At 50.8% G+C, this 18469-nt stretch overlaps 1 protein-coding gene across 2 annotated transcripts in view; it reads left to right on the top strand.

Annotated features, from left to right (window-relative positions):
- olfm2a (olfactomedin 2a) overlaps nucleotides 1-18469 on the top strand; it is a 420885-nt gene that overhangs the window by 302565 nt on the left and 99851 nt on the right. Inside the window, exon 2 of one of the 2 annotated variants that reach the window (XM_070867015.1) lies at nucleotides 14028-14174. In XM_070867015.1, coding sequence (XP_070723116.1) covers nucleotides 14028-14174 — 147 coding nt within the window. The remainder of the gene's footprint in view (nucleotides 1-14027; nucleotides 14175-18469) is intronic. The other variant, XM_070867014.1, reaches the window with a different exon arrangement.

Here is an 18469-nt window from a genome sequence, read left to right as displayed (position 1 = left end):
ACCCAGGTCTCATTGCACCTCCCCTTTTTCTAGTCTGCCACCATTCAGATAATATTCTGCCTTCGTGTTTTTGCCCCCAAAATGGATAACCTCACATTTATGCACATTATACTGCATCTGCCATGCATTTGCCCACTCACCTAATCTGTCCCAGTCACCCTGCAGCCTCTTAGCATCCTCCTCAAAGCTCACAGTGCCACCCAGCTTAGTGTCATCCGCAAACTTGGAGATATTGCACTCTATTCCTTCATCCAAATTGTATATTGTAAATAGCTGGGGTCCCAGCACTGAGCCCTGCGGCACTCCACTAGTCACTGCCTGCCATTCTGAAAAGGACCCGTTTATCCCGACTCTCTGCTTCCTGTCTGCCAACCAGTTCTCTATCCACGTCAGTACATTACCCCCAATACCATGCGCTTTGATTTTGTACGCCAATCTCTTTGTCAAAAGCCTTTTGCAAGTCCAAATACACCACATCCACTGGTTCTCCCTTGTCCACTCTGCGAGTTACATCCTCAAAAAATTCCAGAAGATTCGTCAAGCATGATTTCCCTTTCATAAATCCATGCTGACTTGGACCGATCCTGTCACTGTTTTCCAAATGCGCTGCTATTTCATCCTTAATGATTGATTCAAACATTTTCTCCACTACTGATGTCAGGCTAACCGGTCTATAATTACCCGCTTTCTCTCTCCCTCCTTTTTTAAAAAGTGGTGTTACATTAGCTACCTTCCAGTCCATAGGAACTGATCCAGAGTCGATAGATTGTTGGAAAATGATCACCAATGTATCCACTATTTCTAGAGCCACTTCCTTAAGTACTCTGGGATGCAGACTATCAAGCCCCGGAGATTTATCGGCCTTTAATCCCATCAATTTCCCGAACACAATTTCCCACCTAATAAGGATATCCTTCAGTTCCTCATTCTCACAAGACCCACTGTCTCCTAGTACATTCGGAAGGTGATGTTAAACCTTTGCTCATAAACCAACTGGTTCTTAATAGCAATGTGTTGCTATGAATTCTTAAGCAAAGAACCTTTGAAGCAAATACATTACAGATACCGTTACAAATTTTAGGACACGTCGTGATCTTTCCCTCAACCCTACTCCACTTAGCAGTCGCCAACCCTCCAGGATTGGCCCTGGCATCTCCAGGAATTGAGGAATCCAGGGAGCAACACCCGGGAGCTAAATCAATAGGGAAGCGTTCAAAAAAACTGGGTTTTTCTATATTCTTTTGAACACTTTCAAACATTATAAAAATATTGAAGATGAGTTCTGATGGGTCTTGACTGACATCCAATCAGCTTCCCCCATTGGTAGGGGAAGGCGGGGCACTGTGAGGATGGATGGGTTGGCCGACAAATGGCGGGAGTGTGGGGGCAAGGCCGTTCAAGGCAGGCGGTCACATGATCACATCTCCAGCATTGCGCCCAACCAAAGATGGCAACCCAAATCAGCGAAAGCCCCAGTGTCAGCTGTGGCTCAGTGGGCAGCACTCTCATAGAAACATAGAAACATAGAAAATAGGTGCAGGAGCAGGCCATTCGGCCCTTCAAGCCTGCACCACCATTCAATAATATCATGGCTGATCATTCCCTCAGTACCCCTTTCCTGCTTTCTCTCCATTCCCCTTGATCCCTTTAGCCATAAGGGCCATCTCTAACTCCCTCTTGAATATATCCAATGAACTGGCCTCAACAACTCTCTGTGGCAGGGAATTCCACAGGTTAACAACTCTCTGAGTGAAGAAGTTTCTCCTCATCTCAGTCCTAAATGGCCTACCCCTTATCCTTAGACTGTGTCCCCTGGTTCTGGACTTCCCCAACATCGGGAACATTCTTCCCGCATCTAACCTGTCCAGTCCCGTCAGAATCTTATACATTTTTATGAGATCCCCTCTCATCCTTCTAAACTCCAGCGAATAAAGGCCCAGTTGATCCAGTCTCTCCTCATATGTCAGTCCTGCCATCCCTGGAATCAGTCTGGTGAACCTTCGCTGCACTCCCTCAATAGCAAGAAGGTCCTTCCTCAGATTGGGAGACCAAAACTGAACACAATATTCCAGGTGAGGCCTCACTAAGGCCCTATACAACTGCAGTAAGACCTCCTTGCTCTTATATTCAAATCCCCTAGCTATGAAGGCCAACATACCATTTGCCTTCTTCACCGCCTGCTGTACCTGCATGCACATTATCAGTGACTGATGAACCGTGACACCCAGGTCTCGTTGCACCTCCCCTTTTCCTAATCTGCCGCCATTCAGATAATATTCTGCCTTCGTGTTTTTGCCCCCAAAATGGATAACCTCACATTTGTCCACATTTTACTGCATCTGCCATGCATTTGCCCACTCACCTAACCTGTCCAAGTCACCCTGCAGCCTCTTAGTGTCCTCCTCACAGCTCACACCGCCACCCAGTTTAGTGTCATCTGCAAACGTGGAGATATTACACTCAATTCCTTCATCTAAACCGTTAATGTATATTGTAAAGAGCTGGGGTCCCAGCACTGAACCCTGTGGCACCCCACTCGTCACTGCCTGCCATTCTGAAAAGGACCCGTTTATCCCGACTCTCTGCTTTCTGTCTGCCAACCAGTTCTCTATCCACGTCAGTACATTACCCCCAATACCATGCGCTTTGATCTTGCACACCAATCTCTTGTACGGGACCTTGTCAAAAGCTTTTTGAAAGTCCAAATACACCACATCCACTGGTTCTCCCTTGTCCACTCTGCTAGTTACATTCTCAAAAAATTCCAGAAGATTTGTCAATTATGATTTCCCTTTCATAAATCCATGCTGACTTGGACCGATCCTGTCACTGCTTTCCAAATGCGCTGTTATTTCATCCTTAATAATTGATTCCAACATTTTCCCCACTACTGATGTCAGGCTAACTGGTCTATAATTACCTGTTTTCTCTCTCCCTCCTTTTTTAAAAAGTGGTGTTACATTAGCTACCCTCCAGTCCATAGGAACTGATCCAGAGTCGATAGACTGTTGAAAAATGATCCCCAATGCATCCACTATTTCTAGGGCCGAAGTATTTGTTCAATTGGTCTGCCATTTCTTTGTTCCCCATTATAAATTCACCTGAATCCTACTGCAAGGGATCTAAGTTTGTCTTCACTAATCTTTTTCTCTTCACATATTTATAGAAGCTTTTGCAGTCAGTTTTTATGTTCCCTGCAAGCTTCCTCTCGTACTCTATTTTCCCCCTCTTAATTAAACCCTTAGTCCTCCTCGTTGAATTCTAAATTTCTCCCAGTCCTCAGGTTTGTTGCTTTTTCTAGCCAATTTATATGCCTCTTCCTTGGCTTTAACATTATCCTTAATTTCCCTTGTTAGCCACAGTTGTGCCATCTTCCCCGTTTTATTTTTACTCCAGACAGGGATGTACAATTGCTGAAGTTCATCCATGTGATCTTTAAATGTTTGCCATTGTTTATCCACCGTCAACCCTTTAAGTATCTTTTGCCAGTCTATTCTAGCCAATTCACGCCTCATACCATCGAAGTTACCTTTCCTTAAGTTCAGGGCCCTAGTTTCCAAATGAACTGTGTCACTTTCCATCTTAATAAAGAATTCTACCATATTATGGTCACTCTTCCCCAAGGGGCCTCGCACAACAAGATTGCTAATTAGTCCTTTCTCATTACACATCACCCAGTCTAGGATGGCCAGCTCTCTAGTTGGTCCTTGACATATTGGTCTAGAAAACCATCACTAATACACTCCAGGAAATCCTCCTCCACCGCATTGCTACCAGTTTGGTGAGACCAATCAATATGTAGATTAAAGTCGCCCATGATAACTGCTGTACCTTTATTGCACACATCCCTTATTTCTTGTTTGATGATGTCCCCAACCTCACTACTACTGTTTGGTGGTCTATACACAACTCCCACCTTTGGTATTCCGTAGCTCCACCTATACCGTTCCACATCATCCAAGTTAATGTCCCTCCTTACTATTGCATTAATTTTCTCTTTAACCAGCAATGCCACCCCGCCTCCTTTTCCTTTCTGTCTATCTTTCCTAAATATTGAATATCCCTGGATGTTGAGTTCCCAGCCTTGGTCACCCTGGAGCCATGTCTCCGTGATGCCAATTACATCATAACCGTTAACTGCTATCTGCGCAGTTAATTCATCCAACTTATTCCGAATACTCCTCGCATTGAGGCATAGAGCCTTTAGGCTTGTCTTTTTAACACACTTTGTCCCTTTAGAATTTTGCTGTAATGTGGCCCTTTTTGTTTTTGCTTTGGGTTTCTCTGCCCTCCATTTTTACTATTCTCCTTTCTATCTTTTGCTTCTGCCTCCAATTTATTTCCCTCTGTCTCCCTGCATAGGTTCCCATCCCCCTGCCATGTTAGTTTAACTCCTCCCAAACAGCACTAGCAAACACTCCCCCTAGGACATTGGTTCCGGTCCTGCCCAGGTACAGACCGTCCGGTTTGTACTGGTCCCACCTCCCTCAGAACCGGTTCCAATGCCCCAGGGATTTGAATCCCTCACTCTTGCACCACTCCTCAAGCCACGTATTCATCTGAGCTATCCTGCGATTCCTACTCTGACTTGCACGTGGCACTGGTAGCAATCCTGAGATTACTACCTTTGAGGTCCTACTTTTTAATTTAGCTCCTAGCTCCCTAAATTCGTCTCGTAGGACCTCATCCTGTTTTTTACCTTTATCGTTGGTACCTATATGCACCATGACAACTGGCTGTTCACCCTCCCTTTTCAGAATGCCCTGCACCCGCTCCGAGACATCCTTGACCCCTGCACCAGGGAGGCAACATATCATCCTGGAGTCTCGGTTGCGGCCGCAGAAACGTCTATCTATTCCCCTTACAATCGAATCCTCTATCACTATCGCTCTCCCACTCGTTTTCCTGCCCTCCTGTGCAGCAGAGCCACCCACGGTGCCATGAGCTTGGCTGCTGCTGCTCTCCCCTGATAAGTCATCCCCCTCAACAGTACCCAAAGCGGTATATCTGTTTTGCAGGGGGATGACCGCAGGGGACCCCTGCACCACCTTCCTTGCACTGCTCTTCCTGCTGGTCACCCATTCACTATCTGGCTGTGTACCCTTTACCTGCAGTGTGGCCAACTCGCTAAACGTGCTATTCACGTCATTCTCAGCATCGTGGATGCTCCAGAGTGAATCCACCCTCAGCTCCAGTGCCGCAATGCGGTCTGTCAGGAGCTGCAGGCGGATACACTTCCCGCACACGTAGTCGTCAGGGACATCGGAAGTGTCCCTGAGTTCCCACATAGTACAGGAGGAGCATAACACATGTCCTGCCATGACTCAACCCTTAGATTAACTTAATTTGGCAACAACAATGCTAAATGTTACTGATTTAGAAAAGAAAAAGAAAAGCTACTTACCAATCAACAGCCAATCACTTACCCCCTTGGCTGTGACGTCACCTTTCAATTTCTTTCTACTTCTTTTTTGCCTTCTCACCCTGCAGCTGCACCGGCTGGACCTCTCCGACTCACCAACGTTGGGCCTTTTTATAGGCCTCTCGCCCATGAGTCAGAAGGTTGTGGGTTCAAGTCCCACTCCAGGGGCTCGCGCACAAAAATCTAAGCTGATACTCCCAGTGTAGTTCTGAGGGAGTGCCGCACTGTCGGAGGGGCAGTACTGAGGGAGCGGCGCACTATTGGAGGGGCAGTACTGAGGGAGCGCTGTACTGTCAGAGGGACAGTACTGAGGGAGTGCTGCACTGTTGGAGGGGCACTACTGAGGAAGCGCTGCACTGTCGGAGGGGCAGTACTGAGGAAGCGCTGCACTGTCGGAGGGGCAGTACTGAGGGAGTGATGCACTGTCGGAGGAGCAGTACTGAGGGAGTGCCGCACTGTCGGAGGGGCAATACTGAGGGAGCGCTGCACTGTCGGAGGGTCAGTACTGAGGGAGTGCCGCACTGTCGGAGGGGCAGTACTGAGGGAGCGTCGCACTGTCGGAGGGGCACTACTGAGGAAGCGCTGCACTGTCTGAGGAGCAGTACTGAGGGAGTACCGCACTGTCGGAGGTGCCGCCTTTCAGAGGAGACGTTAAACCGAGGCTCCGTCTGCTCTCTCAGGTGGACCTAAAAGATCCTACGGCACTATTTCGAAGAAGAGCAGGGGAGTTCTCCCCGGTGTCCTGAGGCCAATATTTATCCCTCAATCAATATAACAAAAACAGATTATCTGAGTCATTATCACATTGCTGTGTGTGGGAGCTTGCTGTGTGCAAATTAGCTGCCGCGTTTCCCACATTACAACAGTGACTACACTCCAAAAGTACTTCATTGGCTGTAAAGCGCTTTGGGATGTCTGGTGGTTGTGAAAGGCGCTATATAAATGCAAGTCTTTCTTTCTTTTGGCCCTTAATCTTCATGTTCGGAGTCTTGATCCTGGGCGAGGGTATATCATGTGCAACATGGAGCGGCCACAGTCACGAGGCTGAACCTGGGTTCGTTCGATCAGTTGGCTGTGTGATACATTGTGTGCATTACAAATGTGAAATGAAACTAGTTCATTAATTACTGCTTCATTAACTTCATGGATGGGATGGTGTCTTCATTTGAAGCGAGCGACTTTGAATTATCTGATAGTTTTGTTCCGACATTGCTGTGTTAGTTACATTGGTTAATTCAAACTACTGGATAGTTTATTGAAGTGACCAAGCTATATGGGGCAGTCAATAGTGGGGCAATTAAAAGTAATAGATTGCATTGTGCTTGGCAGCTGCCTACTGTAAGACTTAGAGCTCATTAAATCGTGTTAATTAAATCAAGGGAGTTTGGATCAGTTTTATGGCTTGGGAGGCCTGGGGAGACCATAACCACAGCTATATTTGTAACGCTGGCATCACCATCATAGGCAGTCCCTCGAAATCGAGGAAGAGTTGCTTCCACTCTAGCGCATACTGGCACCACAATGGAGTTAACGTTCCCTCTCCGACGGGGAGAATAAAGCGATTCCTTCAGGCCCCCTTCTGCAAACTCTGCTCCTGGCCAAGATTCCTCCCTCCCCTTCCCATAATCCCTTGGGAGCACAGGTATTTAAGGAGGCTTCACAGGTTGGAGAGGCACTCTGGAGACCTGCAACAAAAGACGACGGTCGCACTTTACCTTGAGCTCCCAGTGTTCCGCCTGACTCTTTCTCCATACACAGCACCCACCTCTTTCCTCTTCTTGGGCAGCCCCTCGGAGTCGAGGATGACTTGCTTCCACACTAGCGTGAGATCTCAGGTGACTGACGAGACCAATGCGGGACCGACAGTCTCTGTCACCGGTGGGGCAGACGGTGGTTGGAGGGACGGGTGGGTGTGGGATGGGGGGGGGCGCTTGGGTTGTCCTGCGCTCCTTCCGTCGTTTGCACTGGGCCTCCGCCTGCTGCCGGCGAAGAGGCTCGAGGTCTTCTGCGCCCTCCCGGATGCCGCTCCTCCTCTTTGGGCGGTCTTGGGCCGGGGATTCCCAGGAGTCGGTGGGGGGGAACGTTGCACTTTTTCAGTGAGGGGGGGGTCCTTGAAACGTTTGCTCTGCCCGCCCTGGGACTCGCCTTGCGGTGACGGAGCTGGGAGTAGAGTGCCTGTCCCGGCGGGCACGTTATCGGGCGTGCGGACGGTGTGGCCCGTCCATTGAGCGTGGTCAATGCTTCGATAGTAACTGGTGGGTCAACAGGTGGATTAGCTGGTCATTCCCCCACCCCCCGCCCTCCCCCTGCCACCACTCGGTCACCATGGTGGGATCTTGCTGTCCGTATATTTGACTGCAGTGCTGGTCGCTTAGCTACGAACGCCGAACTTCAGAACAAGTACCTCATTGGCTGTGGGGCCAGTCGGGATGTTCTGAAGCTGCAGTGAGATTCTAGATCAATGCGATCTTCAATTGAGAGGCCGGCGGAGCTGGTTACTAAACAACAGGCGAGTCGGAGATTGTAATCAAACGTAAAAGGTGATGGTCGGGGTGCAGGGGAGGTGGGTGTGGGAGTGGGGTGGGGGGCAACGGGACGGGGCGGTGGGGGTGGGAGGGACACGGGTGGGGGGGGTGCCATGGGGAAGCGGGGGGTGGGGGGTGTGGCAGGGCAGTCAGCAGAACGCAGAGCGACATTGGAGAGGGTTTGAGGCCTACGAGTATGGGTTTCAACATCTTACTGAATTTTAGGGAAGGGTCTGTAACAAGGGAGAAGAAAGGTAGGGACTATCGACAGCATGATAGGCCCCCTGTACTGAGACGTCCAAATTAAGTCATATTTTTAAACTTGTTGTGAAGCAAAAAGAAATGAAAGACTTGCGTTTATATAGCGCCTTTCACGACATGTCGAAGCGCTTTACAGCCAATGAAGTACTTTTGGAGTGCAGTCACTCTTGTAATGTGGGAAACGCAGCAGCCAACTTGCGCACAGCAAGCTCCCACACACAGCAATGTGATAATCTTTTTTTTAGCGATGTTGAGTGATAAGTATTGGCCAAGTCATCAGGAAGATCTCCCCTGCTCTTCTTCGAAATAGTGCCGAGGAATCTTTTACGTCCACCTGAGGGAGCAGGCGGGGCCTCGGTTTAACGTCTCATCCAAATACGGCACTCCGACAGTGCAGCGCTCCCTCAGTACTGCCCCTCCGAAAATGCGCAGTACAGCGCTCCCTCAATACTGCCCCTCCGACAATGCACAGTGCAGTGCTCCCTCAGTACTGCCCCTATGACAGTGCGGCGTTCCCTCAGTACTGCCCCTCCGACAATGCACAGTGCAGTGCTCCCTCAGTACTGCCCCTATGACAGTGCGGCGTTCCCTCAGTACTGCCCCTCCGACAATGCGGCGCTCCCTCAGTACTGCCCCTCCGACAGTGCGGCACTCCCTCAGTACTGCCCCTCCGACAGCGCACCCTCAGTACTGCCCCTCCAACAGCGCAGTCCGGCGCTCCCTCAGTACTGCCCCTCCAACAGCGCAGTACGGCGCTCCCTCAGTACTGCCCCTCCAACAGCGCAGTACGGCGCTCCCTCAGTACTGCCCCTCCGACATCGCAGTACGGCGCTCCCTCAGTACCGCCCCTCCGACAGCGCAGTACGGCGCTCCCTCAGTACTGCCCCTCCGACAGTGCGGCACTCCCTCAGTACTGCCCCTCCGACAGCGCACCCTCAGTACTGCCCCTCCAACAGCTCAGTACGGCGCTCCCTCAGTACCGCCCCTCCGACAGCACAGTACTGCGCTCCCCCCGTACTGCACTGGGAGCGCCGGCCTAGATATTTTGCGTTCGAGTCCCTGGACTTGATCCCAGGTCCTTCTGTCTCGGAGGCGAGCCCGCGGCCCACTGAGCCACGGCTGCAGCAGATGTCATTGAGATTCAGGAGAGGTCAGAGCTGCGGCTGAACAACAGCTGCCGAATTAAAGAGAAGATTCTGTCTGCTGGACGGGCGACACATGGGCTGCCGCGTCGGAGCTGCCTCTGGAACAAGCTCCCAGTGCTCATTAACGGCTGCCCAGCACAAGGTGACACATCGCCCTCCCTCCGCGCTGCGCTGATTCCCTCCCGTCTGCTGCCTGCTGCTCGCACCGCACACTCTGTGCTCGCACTGGTAAACAAAGCCTGTCACGGTGCCGGGGAGATCGGCGCGGGGGGTGGGGGGGAACTGTGTGTTGGAGGCTTCGCCGTCAACAGAATGACAAACACAGAGAGTGCGGATCGCAAATGTCAGCCGGAGAATCTCACAGCCCTGCAAAGAAAGAAAGAGGCACTCACTCGCCCAGAAGAGCGAGCAGAATTTCATCCCATCTGGTCTGGATCTCGACCCAGATTCGGAGAAAGAAAACAAAGACTTGCATTTGCATAGCGCCTTTCACGGACCACTGGGCGTCGCCAAGCGCTTTACGGCCAATGAAACGCTTTTGGACGTGTGGTCACTGTGGGAGACGCAGCAGTCGATTTGGGCACAGCAAGCTCCCGCAAGCAGGACCATGATAAAGACCAGATAATCTGTTTTGGTTACGTTGGTTTGCTGTTATGTTGAAGGAGGTCCATTCGGCCCATCGTGCCCGTGCCGGCTCTGTGAAAGAGCGATCCGGTTAGTCCCACTCCGCCCCGCCCTGCTCTTTCCCCTCGGCCCCGCACATTTTTCTCCACATCAAGTATTCAGTCGACGCCCTTTTTAAATTGACAATCAGATCGTCGCCCTTTTGGCCAGCGCGTTCTGCATCGCAACAACTCGCGGCGTGGTTAAAAAAAAAACAGTCCCCTCGTCAGCGTTCCCGCCAAGCTCCGCGGCCCGGGGCTGGCCTGTCCGCCGTGAAATTCCGCCCGTGCCCTAAACTTTGAACGGGTCGCGCAGGCAGTTAAAGGGACCACGCACTCTCCCCCTCCCCCCGAACCTCCCCCCCACCCCCTCACCCGTCGGATCTGTCATTTAACTCTGAATCTGCCCATTCTGTCAACTTCTGACGGAGAACTAATTGGCGCAATTCACTAAAGCGTGAGCGGTTTGGAGATCCTGGCGTGGTGGGGGCGAGTCAACTTGGCGTTCCATCATCTTTATCCTACGATACAACAGGGACCACACTCCAGAGGTACCTCATTGGCTGTAAAGTGCTTTGGGATGTCCGGGTAGCCATGAAAGGTGCGACATAAATGCAAGTCTTTCTTTATTCACCTCAACCCCTCCCTGTGGCAGCGAGTTCCACATTCTCACCGCTCTCTGGGTAAAGAAGTTTCTCCTGAATTCCCCATTGGATTTATTTAGTGACTGTCTTATATTGATGGCCTCAAGATTTGGATTCTCCCACCAGTGCAAATATCTTCTCTCCGTCCTGCTGCAACTGTACAGGGTATTGGTGAGGCCGCACCTGGAGTACTGCGTGCAGTTTTGGTCACCTTACTGAAGGAAGGATATACTAGCTTTGGAGGGGTTACAGAGACGATTCACTAGGCTGATTCCGGAGATGAGGGGGTTACCTTATGATGATAGATTGAGTAGACTGGGTCTTTACTCGTTGGAGTTCAGAAGGATGAGGGGCGATCTTATAGAAACATTTAAAATAATGAAAGGGATAGACAAGATAGAGGCAGAGAGGTTGTTTCCACTGGTCGGGGAGACTAGAACTAGGGGGCACAGCCTCAAAATACGGAGAAGCCAATTTAAAACCGAGTTGAGAAGGAATTTCTTCTCCCAGAGGGTTGTGAATCTGTGGAATTCTCTGCCCAAGGAAGCAGTTGAGGCTAGCTCATCGAATGTATTCAAATCACAGATAGATTGATTTTTAACCAATAAGGGAATTAAGTGTTATGGGGAGCGGGCGGGTAAGTGGAGCTGAGTCCACGGCCAGATCAGCCATGATCTTGTTGAATGGCGGAGCAGGCTCGAGGGGCTAGATGGCCTACTCCTGTTCCTAATTCTTAAGTTCTTATGACCCTGTATAACCCTGTGGCTCAGTGGGCAGCACTCACACTTCTGAGTCAGAAGCTTGTGGGTTCAGGTCCCACTACAGGGACTTGAGCACAAAATCTAGGCTGACACTCCCAGTGCAGTACTGAGGGAGCGCCGCACTGTCGGAGGGGCAGTGCTGAGGGAGCGCCGCACTGTCGGAGGGGCAGTGCTGAGGGAGTGCCGCATTGTCAGAGGGGCAGTACTGAGGGAGTGCCGCACTGTCGGAGGGGCAATACTGAGGGAACGCCGCACAGTCAGAGGTGCTGTCTTTCAGATGAAACATTAAACCGAGGCCCCGTCTGCCCTCTCAGGTGGACATAAAAGATCCCATGGCACGATTTCGCAGAAGAGCAGGGGAGTTCTCCCCGGTGCCCTAGGGCCAATATTTATCCCTCAAACAACATCACAAAAAACAGATTATCTGCTCATTATCACATTGCTGTGTGTGGGAGCTTGCTGTGTGCAAATTGGCTGCCGCATTTCCCACATTACAACAGTGACTCCACTCCAAAAGTACTTCATTGGTTGCAAAGCGCTTTGAGACGTCCGGTGGTCGAGACAGGCGCTGTAGAAATGCAATCTGGGTTGAAGTCCAGACCAGATGGGACGAAATTCTGCTCGCTCTTCCGGGCAGTGAAGGCCCAGTAGGACAATCAGTTTCACTCCATTTCCTTATCACAAAACTGCTCCTAAATTGGCAATCTCACAATGGAGGGGTGCAGGGCTGCCTGCTGCGGGAAATGGAACTATTACTCTACTGCAATAGAGGGTGAGCCAAGATTGAGGTTAGCACATGTGTTAGCACGGAATGAACAGCCACTAGGTAATAATAATGAGTTGACTTGACACCATTCTTTTGATAACAGAAGAATGACCTTCACATGAACGCTTTAAGAAAGTTACTATTAACCTTTCAAGACCCAATTTCAACCCAATTGTTCGGGCTGAACAGCTGGAGCTTTGAATGCCACTTTACCTGATCTCTGACTCACCTGGAGGTGCTTGATGCTGTCGACAGTGTACCTGTGGAAAACTGAGTTATTCCCAATGCTGTCTCACTGTGGCAAACACAAAAACAAAAGCTGCCTTTGCAGTTCCAGTAAATGTGGAACAACATACTTTTTTTCCCGCGTGTGTTGTGCCTTTATTTAGAACTTTTCCCATCCATAGTGTGCCTTTCACGGACCACCGGACATCTCAAAGCGCCTTACAGCCAATGAAGTGCTTTTGGAGTGCAGTCATTGTTGTAATGTGGGAAACGCGGCAGCCAATTTGCGCACAGCAAGCTCCCACACACAGCAATGTGATAATGACCCAGATAATCTGTTTTTAGTGAGGGATAAATATTGGCCCGGGACATCAGGGATAATTCCCTTTCTCTTCATCGAAACAGTGCCGTGGGATCTTTCACATACACTTGAGATGGCAGAAAAGACAAAAAAAGAGTTTTACATCATTTTATCCAAAAGGCACTCCCTCAGTACTGCCCCTCCGACAGTGCGGCGCTTCCTCAGTACTGCCCCTCCGACAGTGCGGCGCTCCCTCAGTACTGCCCCTCTGACAGTACAGGGCTCCCTCAGTACTGCCCCTCCGACAGTGCGGCGCTCCCTCAGTACTGCCCCTCCGACAGTGCGGCACTCCCTCAGTACTGCCCCTCCGACAGTGCGGCGCTCCCTCAGTACTGCCCCTCCGACAGTGTGGCACTCCCTCAGTCGTGCCCCTCCGACAGTGCGGCGCTCCCTCAGTACTGCCCCTCCAACAGTGCGGCACTCCCTCAGTACTGCCCCTCCAACAATGTGGCGCTCCCTCAGTACTGCCCCTCCAACAGTGCGGTGCTCCCTCAGCACTGCCCCTCCGACAGTGCGGTGCTCCCTCAGTACTGCCCCTCCGACAGTGCGGGGCTCCCTCAGCACTGCCCCTCCGACAGTGCTGCACTCCCTCAGCACTGCCCCTCCGACAGTGCAGCGCTCCCTCAGCACTGCCCTTCCGACAGTGCGGCGCTCCCTCAGCACTGCCCCTCCGACAGTGCGGCGCTCCCTCAGCACTGCCCCTCCGACAGTGCGGCGCTCCCTCAGCACTGCCCCTCCGACAGTGCGGTGCTCCCTCAGCACTGCCCCTCCGACAGTGCGGTGCTCCCTCAGTACTGCCCCTCCGACAGTGCGGCGCTCCCTCAGCACTGCCCCTCCGACAGTGCGGCGCTCCCTCAGCACTGCCCCTCCGACAGTGCGGTGCTCCCTCAGTACTGCACGGGAGTATCAGCCTAGGTTTTTGTGCTCATATTCTTGGAGTGGGAGTTTAACCCCCAACCTTCTGACCCAGAGGCGAGTGTGCTGCCTCCTGAGCCACAGCTGATACCTGAGCGATTGCATCTCACGGAGTGGGACTTGAATCCGTTCCCTGTCGAGCCAAACCATCTTTGAGCCAATCTGTGCTGTCTGGGATTGGACGGTGGCCTAACTGTACTGGCTAAGCCTTGCTGCTTCAGAGAGTCGGGGATGGCTTCCCGTAACTGTGATGAACTGTGTCTTCCGTGCCTGTGTTGTGCTGATTCCGAAGTTGCGACCATCGGCTGCCCTTTCACTGCATTCTCCTTTATTCCCGCAGACCCTCTTCCCAAGTCCCGAGGAAGGTTGGGAGATCTACAGCTCCGCCCAGGATCCTGATGGGAAGTGTGTATGTGCTGTGGTGGCTCAGCGGAGTATGTGTTCCCGTGACGCACGCAGTAAGCAACTCCGACAGCTGCTGGAAAAGGTACAAATTGATCGTTGATTGATCGAGGCGCTGGCGTGGACCACTGAGACAATGCTCCATGCAGTGCCTATCTGCTTGTAAAAGAAGTTACGATGAACCTGTATAAAACACTGGTTCGGCCTCAACTGGAGTATTGTGGCCAATTCTGGGCACCGCACTTTAGGCAGGATGTGAAGGCCTTCGAGAGTGGGCAGAAAAGATTGACGAGAATGGTTCCAGGGATGAGGGACTTCAGTGACGGGGATAGACCGGAGAAGCCGGGGTTGTTCTCCTTGGAGCAGAGAAGGTCGAGAGGAGATTTGATGGAGGTGTTCAAACTCCTGAGGGGTCTGGACAGAGTAGATAGAGAGCTAGAGACTGTTCCCATTGGGCGGAAGGGTGGAGAACCAGAGGACACAGATTTAAGGCGATTGGCAGAAGATCCAAAGGCGACATGAGGGAAAACGTTTTCCCCGCAGCGAGTGGTTAGGATCTGGAATGCGCTGCCTGAGAGGGTGGTGGAGACAGACTCAATCGTGGCTTTCAAAAGGGAGTTGGATAAGTGCCTGAAGGACAAAGAATGTGCAGGGTTACGGGGAAAGGGCGGGGGGAGTGGGACTGGCTGAAGGGCTCTTGCAGAGAGCCGGCACGGGCTCGACGGGCCGAATGGCCTCCTCCCGCGCTGGAACCGCTCCGTGATTCTAAAAGCTCGAGATGATGGCTTTAAATCCCTGTGCATAAGCTCATCTTCTTTACGCAAGCCAGTGACTTAAAAACTGGGGCAGCTTTATGACGTTCACATGGTCAATGTGATCGCCTGGGCTGATCCCGATCGCCAGAGGGGGTGCGAGAGGAATTGTCCCCTTTATTGCCGTGGGTTGGGTTATAGTGTAGAAAGCGGTGTTCTGAGGGACTCGTAGTTTATGGGGAATGGAAGCAGGGAGCCCTAGTGAGCTGAGGGTTACACACATAGAGCACTGTGCGCAGTTCTGATCTCCATGTTACACACATACCGCACTGTGCACAGTTCTGATCTCCATGTTACACACACATACAGCACTGTGCACAGTTCTGATCGCCATGTTACACACATACAGCACTGTGCACAGTTCTGATCGCCATGTTACACACATACAGCACTGTGCACAGTTCTGATCGCCATGTTACACACATACCGCACTGTGCGCAGTTCTGATCGCCATGTTACACACACATACAGCACTGTGCACAGTTCTGGTCTCCATGTTACACACACATACCGCACTGTGCACAGTTCTGATCTCCATGTTACACACACATACAGCACTGTGCACAGTTCTGATCGCCATGTTACACACATACCGCACTGTGCGCAGTTCTGATCTCCATGTTACACACATACCGCACTGTGCACAGTTCTGGTCTCCATGTTACACACATACAGCACTGTGCACAGTTCTGATCTCCATGTTACACACACATACAGCACTGTGCGCAGTTCTGGTCTCCATGTTACACACACATACAGCACTGTGCACAGTTCTGATCTCCATGTTACACACATACCGCACTGTGCACAGTTCTGATCTCCATGTTACACACACATACAGCACTGTGCGCAGTTCTGGTCTCCATGTTACACACACATACAGCACTGTGCACAGTTCTGATCTCCATGTTACACACACATACAGCACTGTGCACAGTTCTGATCTCCATGTTACACACACATACCGCACTGTGCACAGTTCTGGTCTCCATGTTACACACACATACCGCACTGTGCACAGTTCTGGTCTCCATGTTACACACATACCGCACTGTGCACAGTTCTGGTCTCCATGTTACACACATACAGCACTGTGCACAGTTCTGATTGCCATGTTACACACATACCGCACTGTGCACAGTTCTGATCTCCATGTTACACACACATACCGCACTGTGCACAGTTCTGGTCTCCATGTTACACACACATACAGCACTGTGCACAGTTCTGATCGCCATGTTACACTCACATACTGCACTGTGCACAGTTCTGGTCTCCATGTTACACACATACCGCACTGTGCACAGTTCTGGTCTCCATGTTACACACACATACAGCACTGTGCACAGTTCTGATCGCCATGTTACACTCACATACTGCACTGTGCACAGTTCTGGTCTCCATGTTACACACACATACAGCACTGTGCACAGTTCTGATCTCCATGTTACACACATACCGCACTGTGCACAGTTCTGATCTCCATGTTACACACATACAGCACTGTGCACAGTTCTGATCTCCATGTTACACACATACCGCACTGTGCACAGTTCTGATCTCCATGTTACACACATATACAGCACTGTGCACAGTTCTGATCTCCATGTTACACACATATACAGCACTGTGCGCAGTTCTGGTCGCCATGTTACAGAAAGGATATAGAGGCACTGAAAAAGGTGTGAAAAAGATTTACAAGGATGATACCAGAACTGCGAGGGGTGCTACCCTCAGGAAAGAGTGATCAGGTTCAGGCTGTTGTCTCTAGCAAGAGAAGGCTGAGGGGGTGACCTGATAGACACAGAAAGTGCCCCTCATTTGTATATTTTTGACGGACTCATAGAATCATATAGCACAGGAGGAGGTCATTTGGCCCATCCTGCCTGTGCCAGCTCTTTGAAAGAGTGATCCCATTAGTCCCACTCCCATTGCCCTTTCCCCATAGCCCTGCAACATTGTCCTTATTCAGTACCCTTTCAGGCAGTACGGTACATTCCACATCGCGGTGAACGTTCCTCATCGCCCCCTCTGGTTCTTTTGCCAATCACTTTAAATCTGTGTCCCTCTGGTTACATAAGAACATAAGAACTAGGAGCAGGAGTAGGTCATACGGTCCCTCGAGCCTGCTCCGCCATTTAATACGATCACGGCTGATCCGATCATGGACTCAGGTCCACTTCCCCGCCCGCTCCCCATAAACCCCTTATCCCCTGATAATTTAAGAAACTGTCTATCTCTGTCTTAAATTTATTCAATGACCCGGCTTCCACAGCTCCCTGAGGCAGCGAATTCCACAGATTTACAATCCTCTGAGAGAAGAAATTCCTCCTCATCTCAGTTTTAAATTGGCGGCCCCTTATTCTAAGACCATGCCTCTAGTTCTAGTCTCCCATCAGTGGAAACATTCTCTCTGCATCCACCTTGTCGAGCCCCCTCATTATCTTATACGTTTCGGTAAGATCACCTCTCATTCTTCTGAATTCCAATGAGTAGAGGCCCAACCTCCTCAACCTTTCCTCATAAGTCAACCCCCTCATCCCCGGAATCAACCGAGTGAACCTTCTCTGAACTGCCTCCAAAGCAAGTATATCCTTTCGTAAATATGGAAACCAAAACTGCACGCAGTATTCCAGGTGTGGCCTCACCAATACCCTGTATAACTGGAGCAAGACTTCCCTGCTTTTATACTCCATCCCCCTTGCAATAAAGGCCAAGATTCCATTGGCCTTCCTGATCACTTGCTGTACCTGCATACTATCCTTTTGTGTTTCATGCACAAGTAACCCCCAGGTCCCGCTGTACTGCGGCACTTTGCAATCTTTCTCCCCTCCTGCCACTGGAAACGGTTTCTCCCTGTTTACTCTTATCCAAAGCCCTCAGAATATTGAGCATCTTTTTATCAAATCTCCCCTTGACCTTCTCTGCTCCGGGGAGAACAATCCCAGCTACTCCAGCTTCTCCACGTGACTGAAGTCCCTCAATCCCTGGTCCCATGCCACACCATCTCCCCGCGGCCTTGACACCCTGTGGCCTGAGAAGGCCGCGTCCCAACAATCTGGGCTGCATTTCAATCCCGGCATTGAAAGGCAGGAGGCTAACCCAGTAAACCAGCCAACCTCACACTCACTAACCTCACAACACTGCTACAGCAATATCAGACTTCTTAAATCACAGTCGTGCTCATATATTAATGTGAGAGATGTGTCTTTGAAAGGCGGTGATGAAGTGCTTTGCTGGTTAATTAACAGGCAGGAGTCAACGGAAGGTTTATTATTATTTCAAGCCTTCAGGGAGTAAAATGCATTTAGAACTTTTGACCCTGGTGGGAAGCCAAATACCATTTAATTATCCCAATAATGTTATCAGTTATTTCTATACCCACACGTCATGAAAATTAAAGTGAGACCACTCCTTAGTTCAGAACACAGCCCGCTGTCAGCAAAGCTGATTTATTGAAGTAGGATCTGGCCTTGGCCAACTCACAGTGTCGAGTCTGTCTGGCTCACAGGGCGACCCACACCAGCATGGTCACAGGGACTTTGTGCACTTTGACCCTAGTGTGTCA

This window comes from Pristiophorus japonicus, chromosome 24 (assembly GCF_044704955.1).
Source record: "Pristiophorus japonicus isolate sPriJap1 chromosome 24, sPriJap1.hap1, whole genome shotgun sequence".
Classification (NCBI taxonomy): domain Eukaryota; kingdom Metazoa; phylum Chordata; class Chondrichthyes; family Pristiophoridae; genus Pristiophorus; species Pristiophorus japonicus.
Note: the sequence above shows the minus strand (reverse complement) of the source record. Positions and strands in the feature narration are given on the sequence as shown.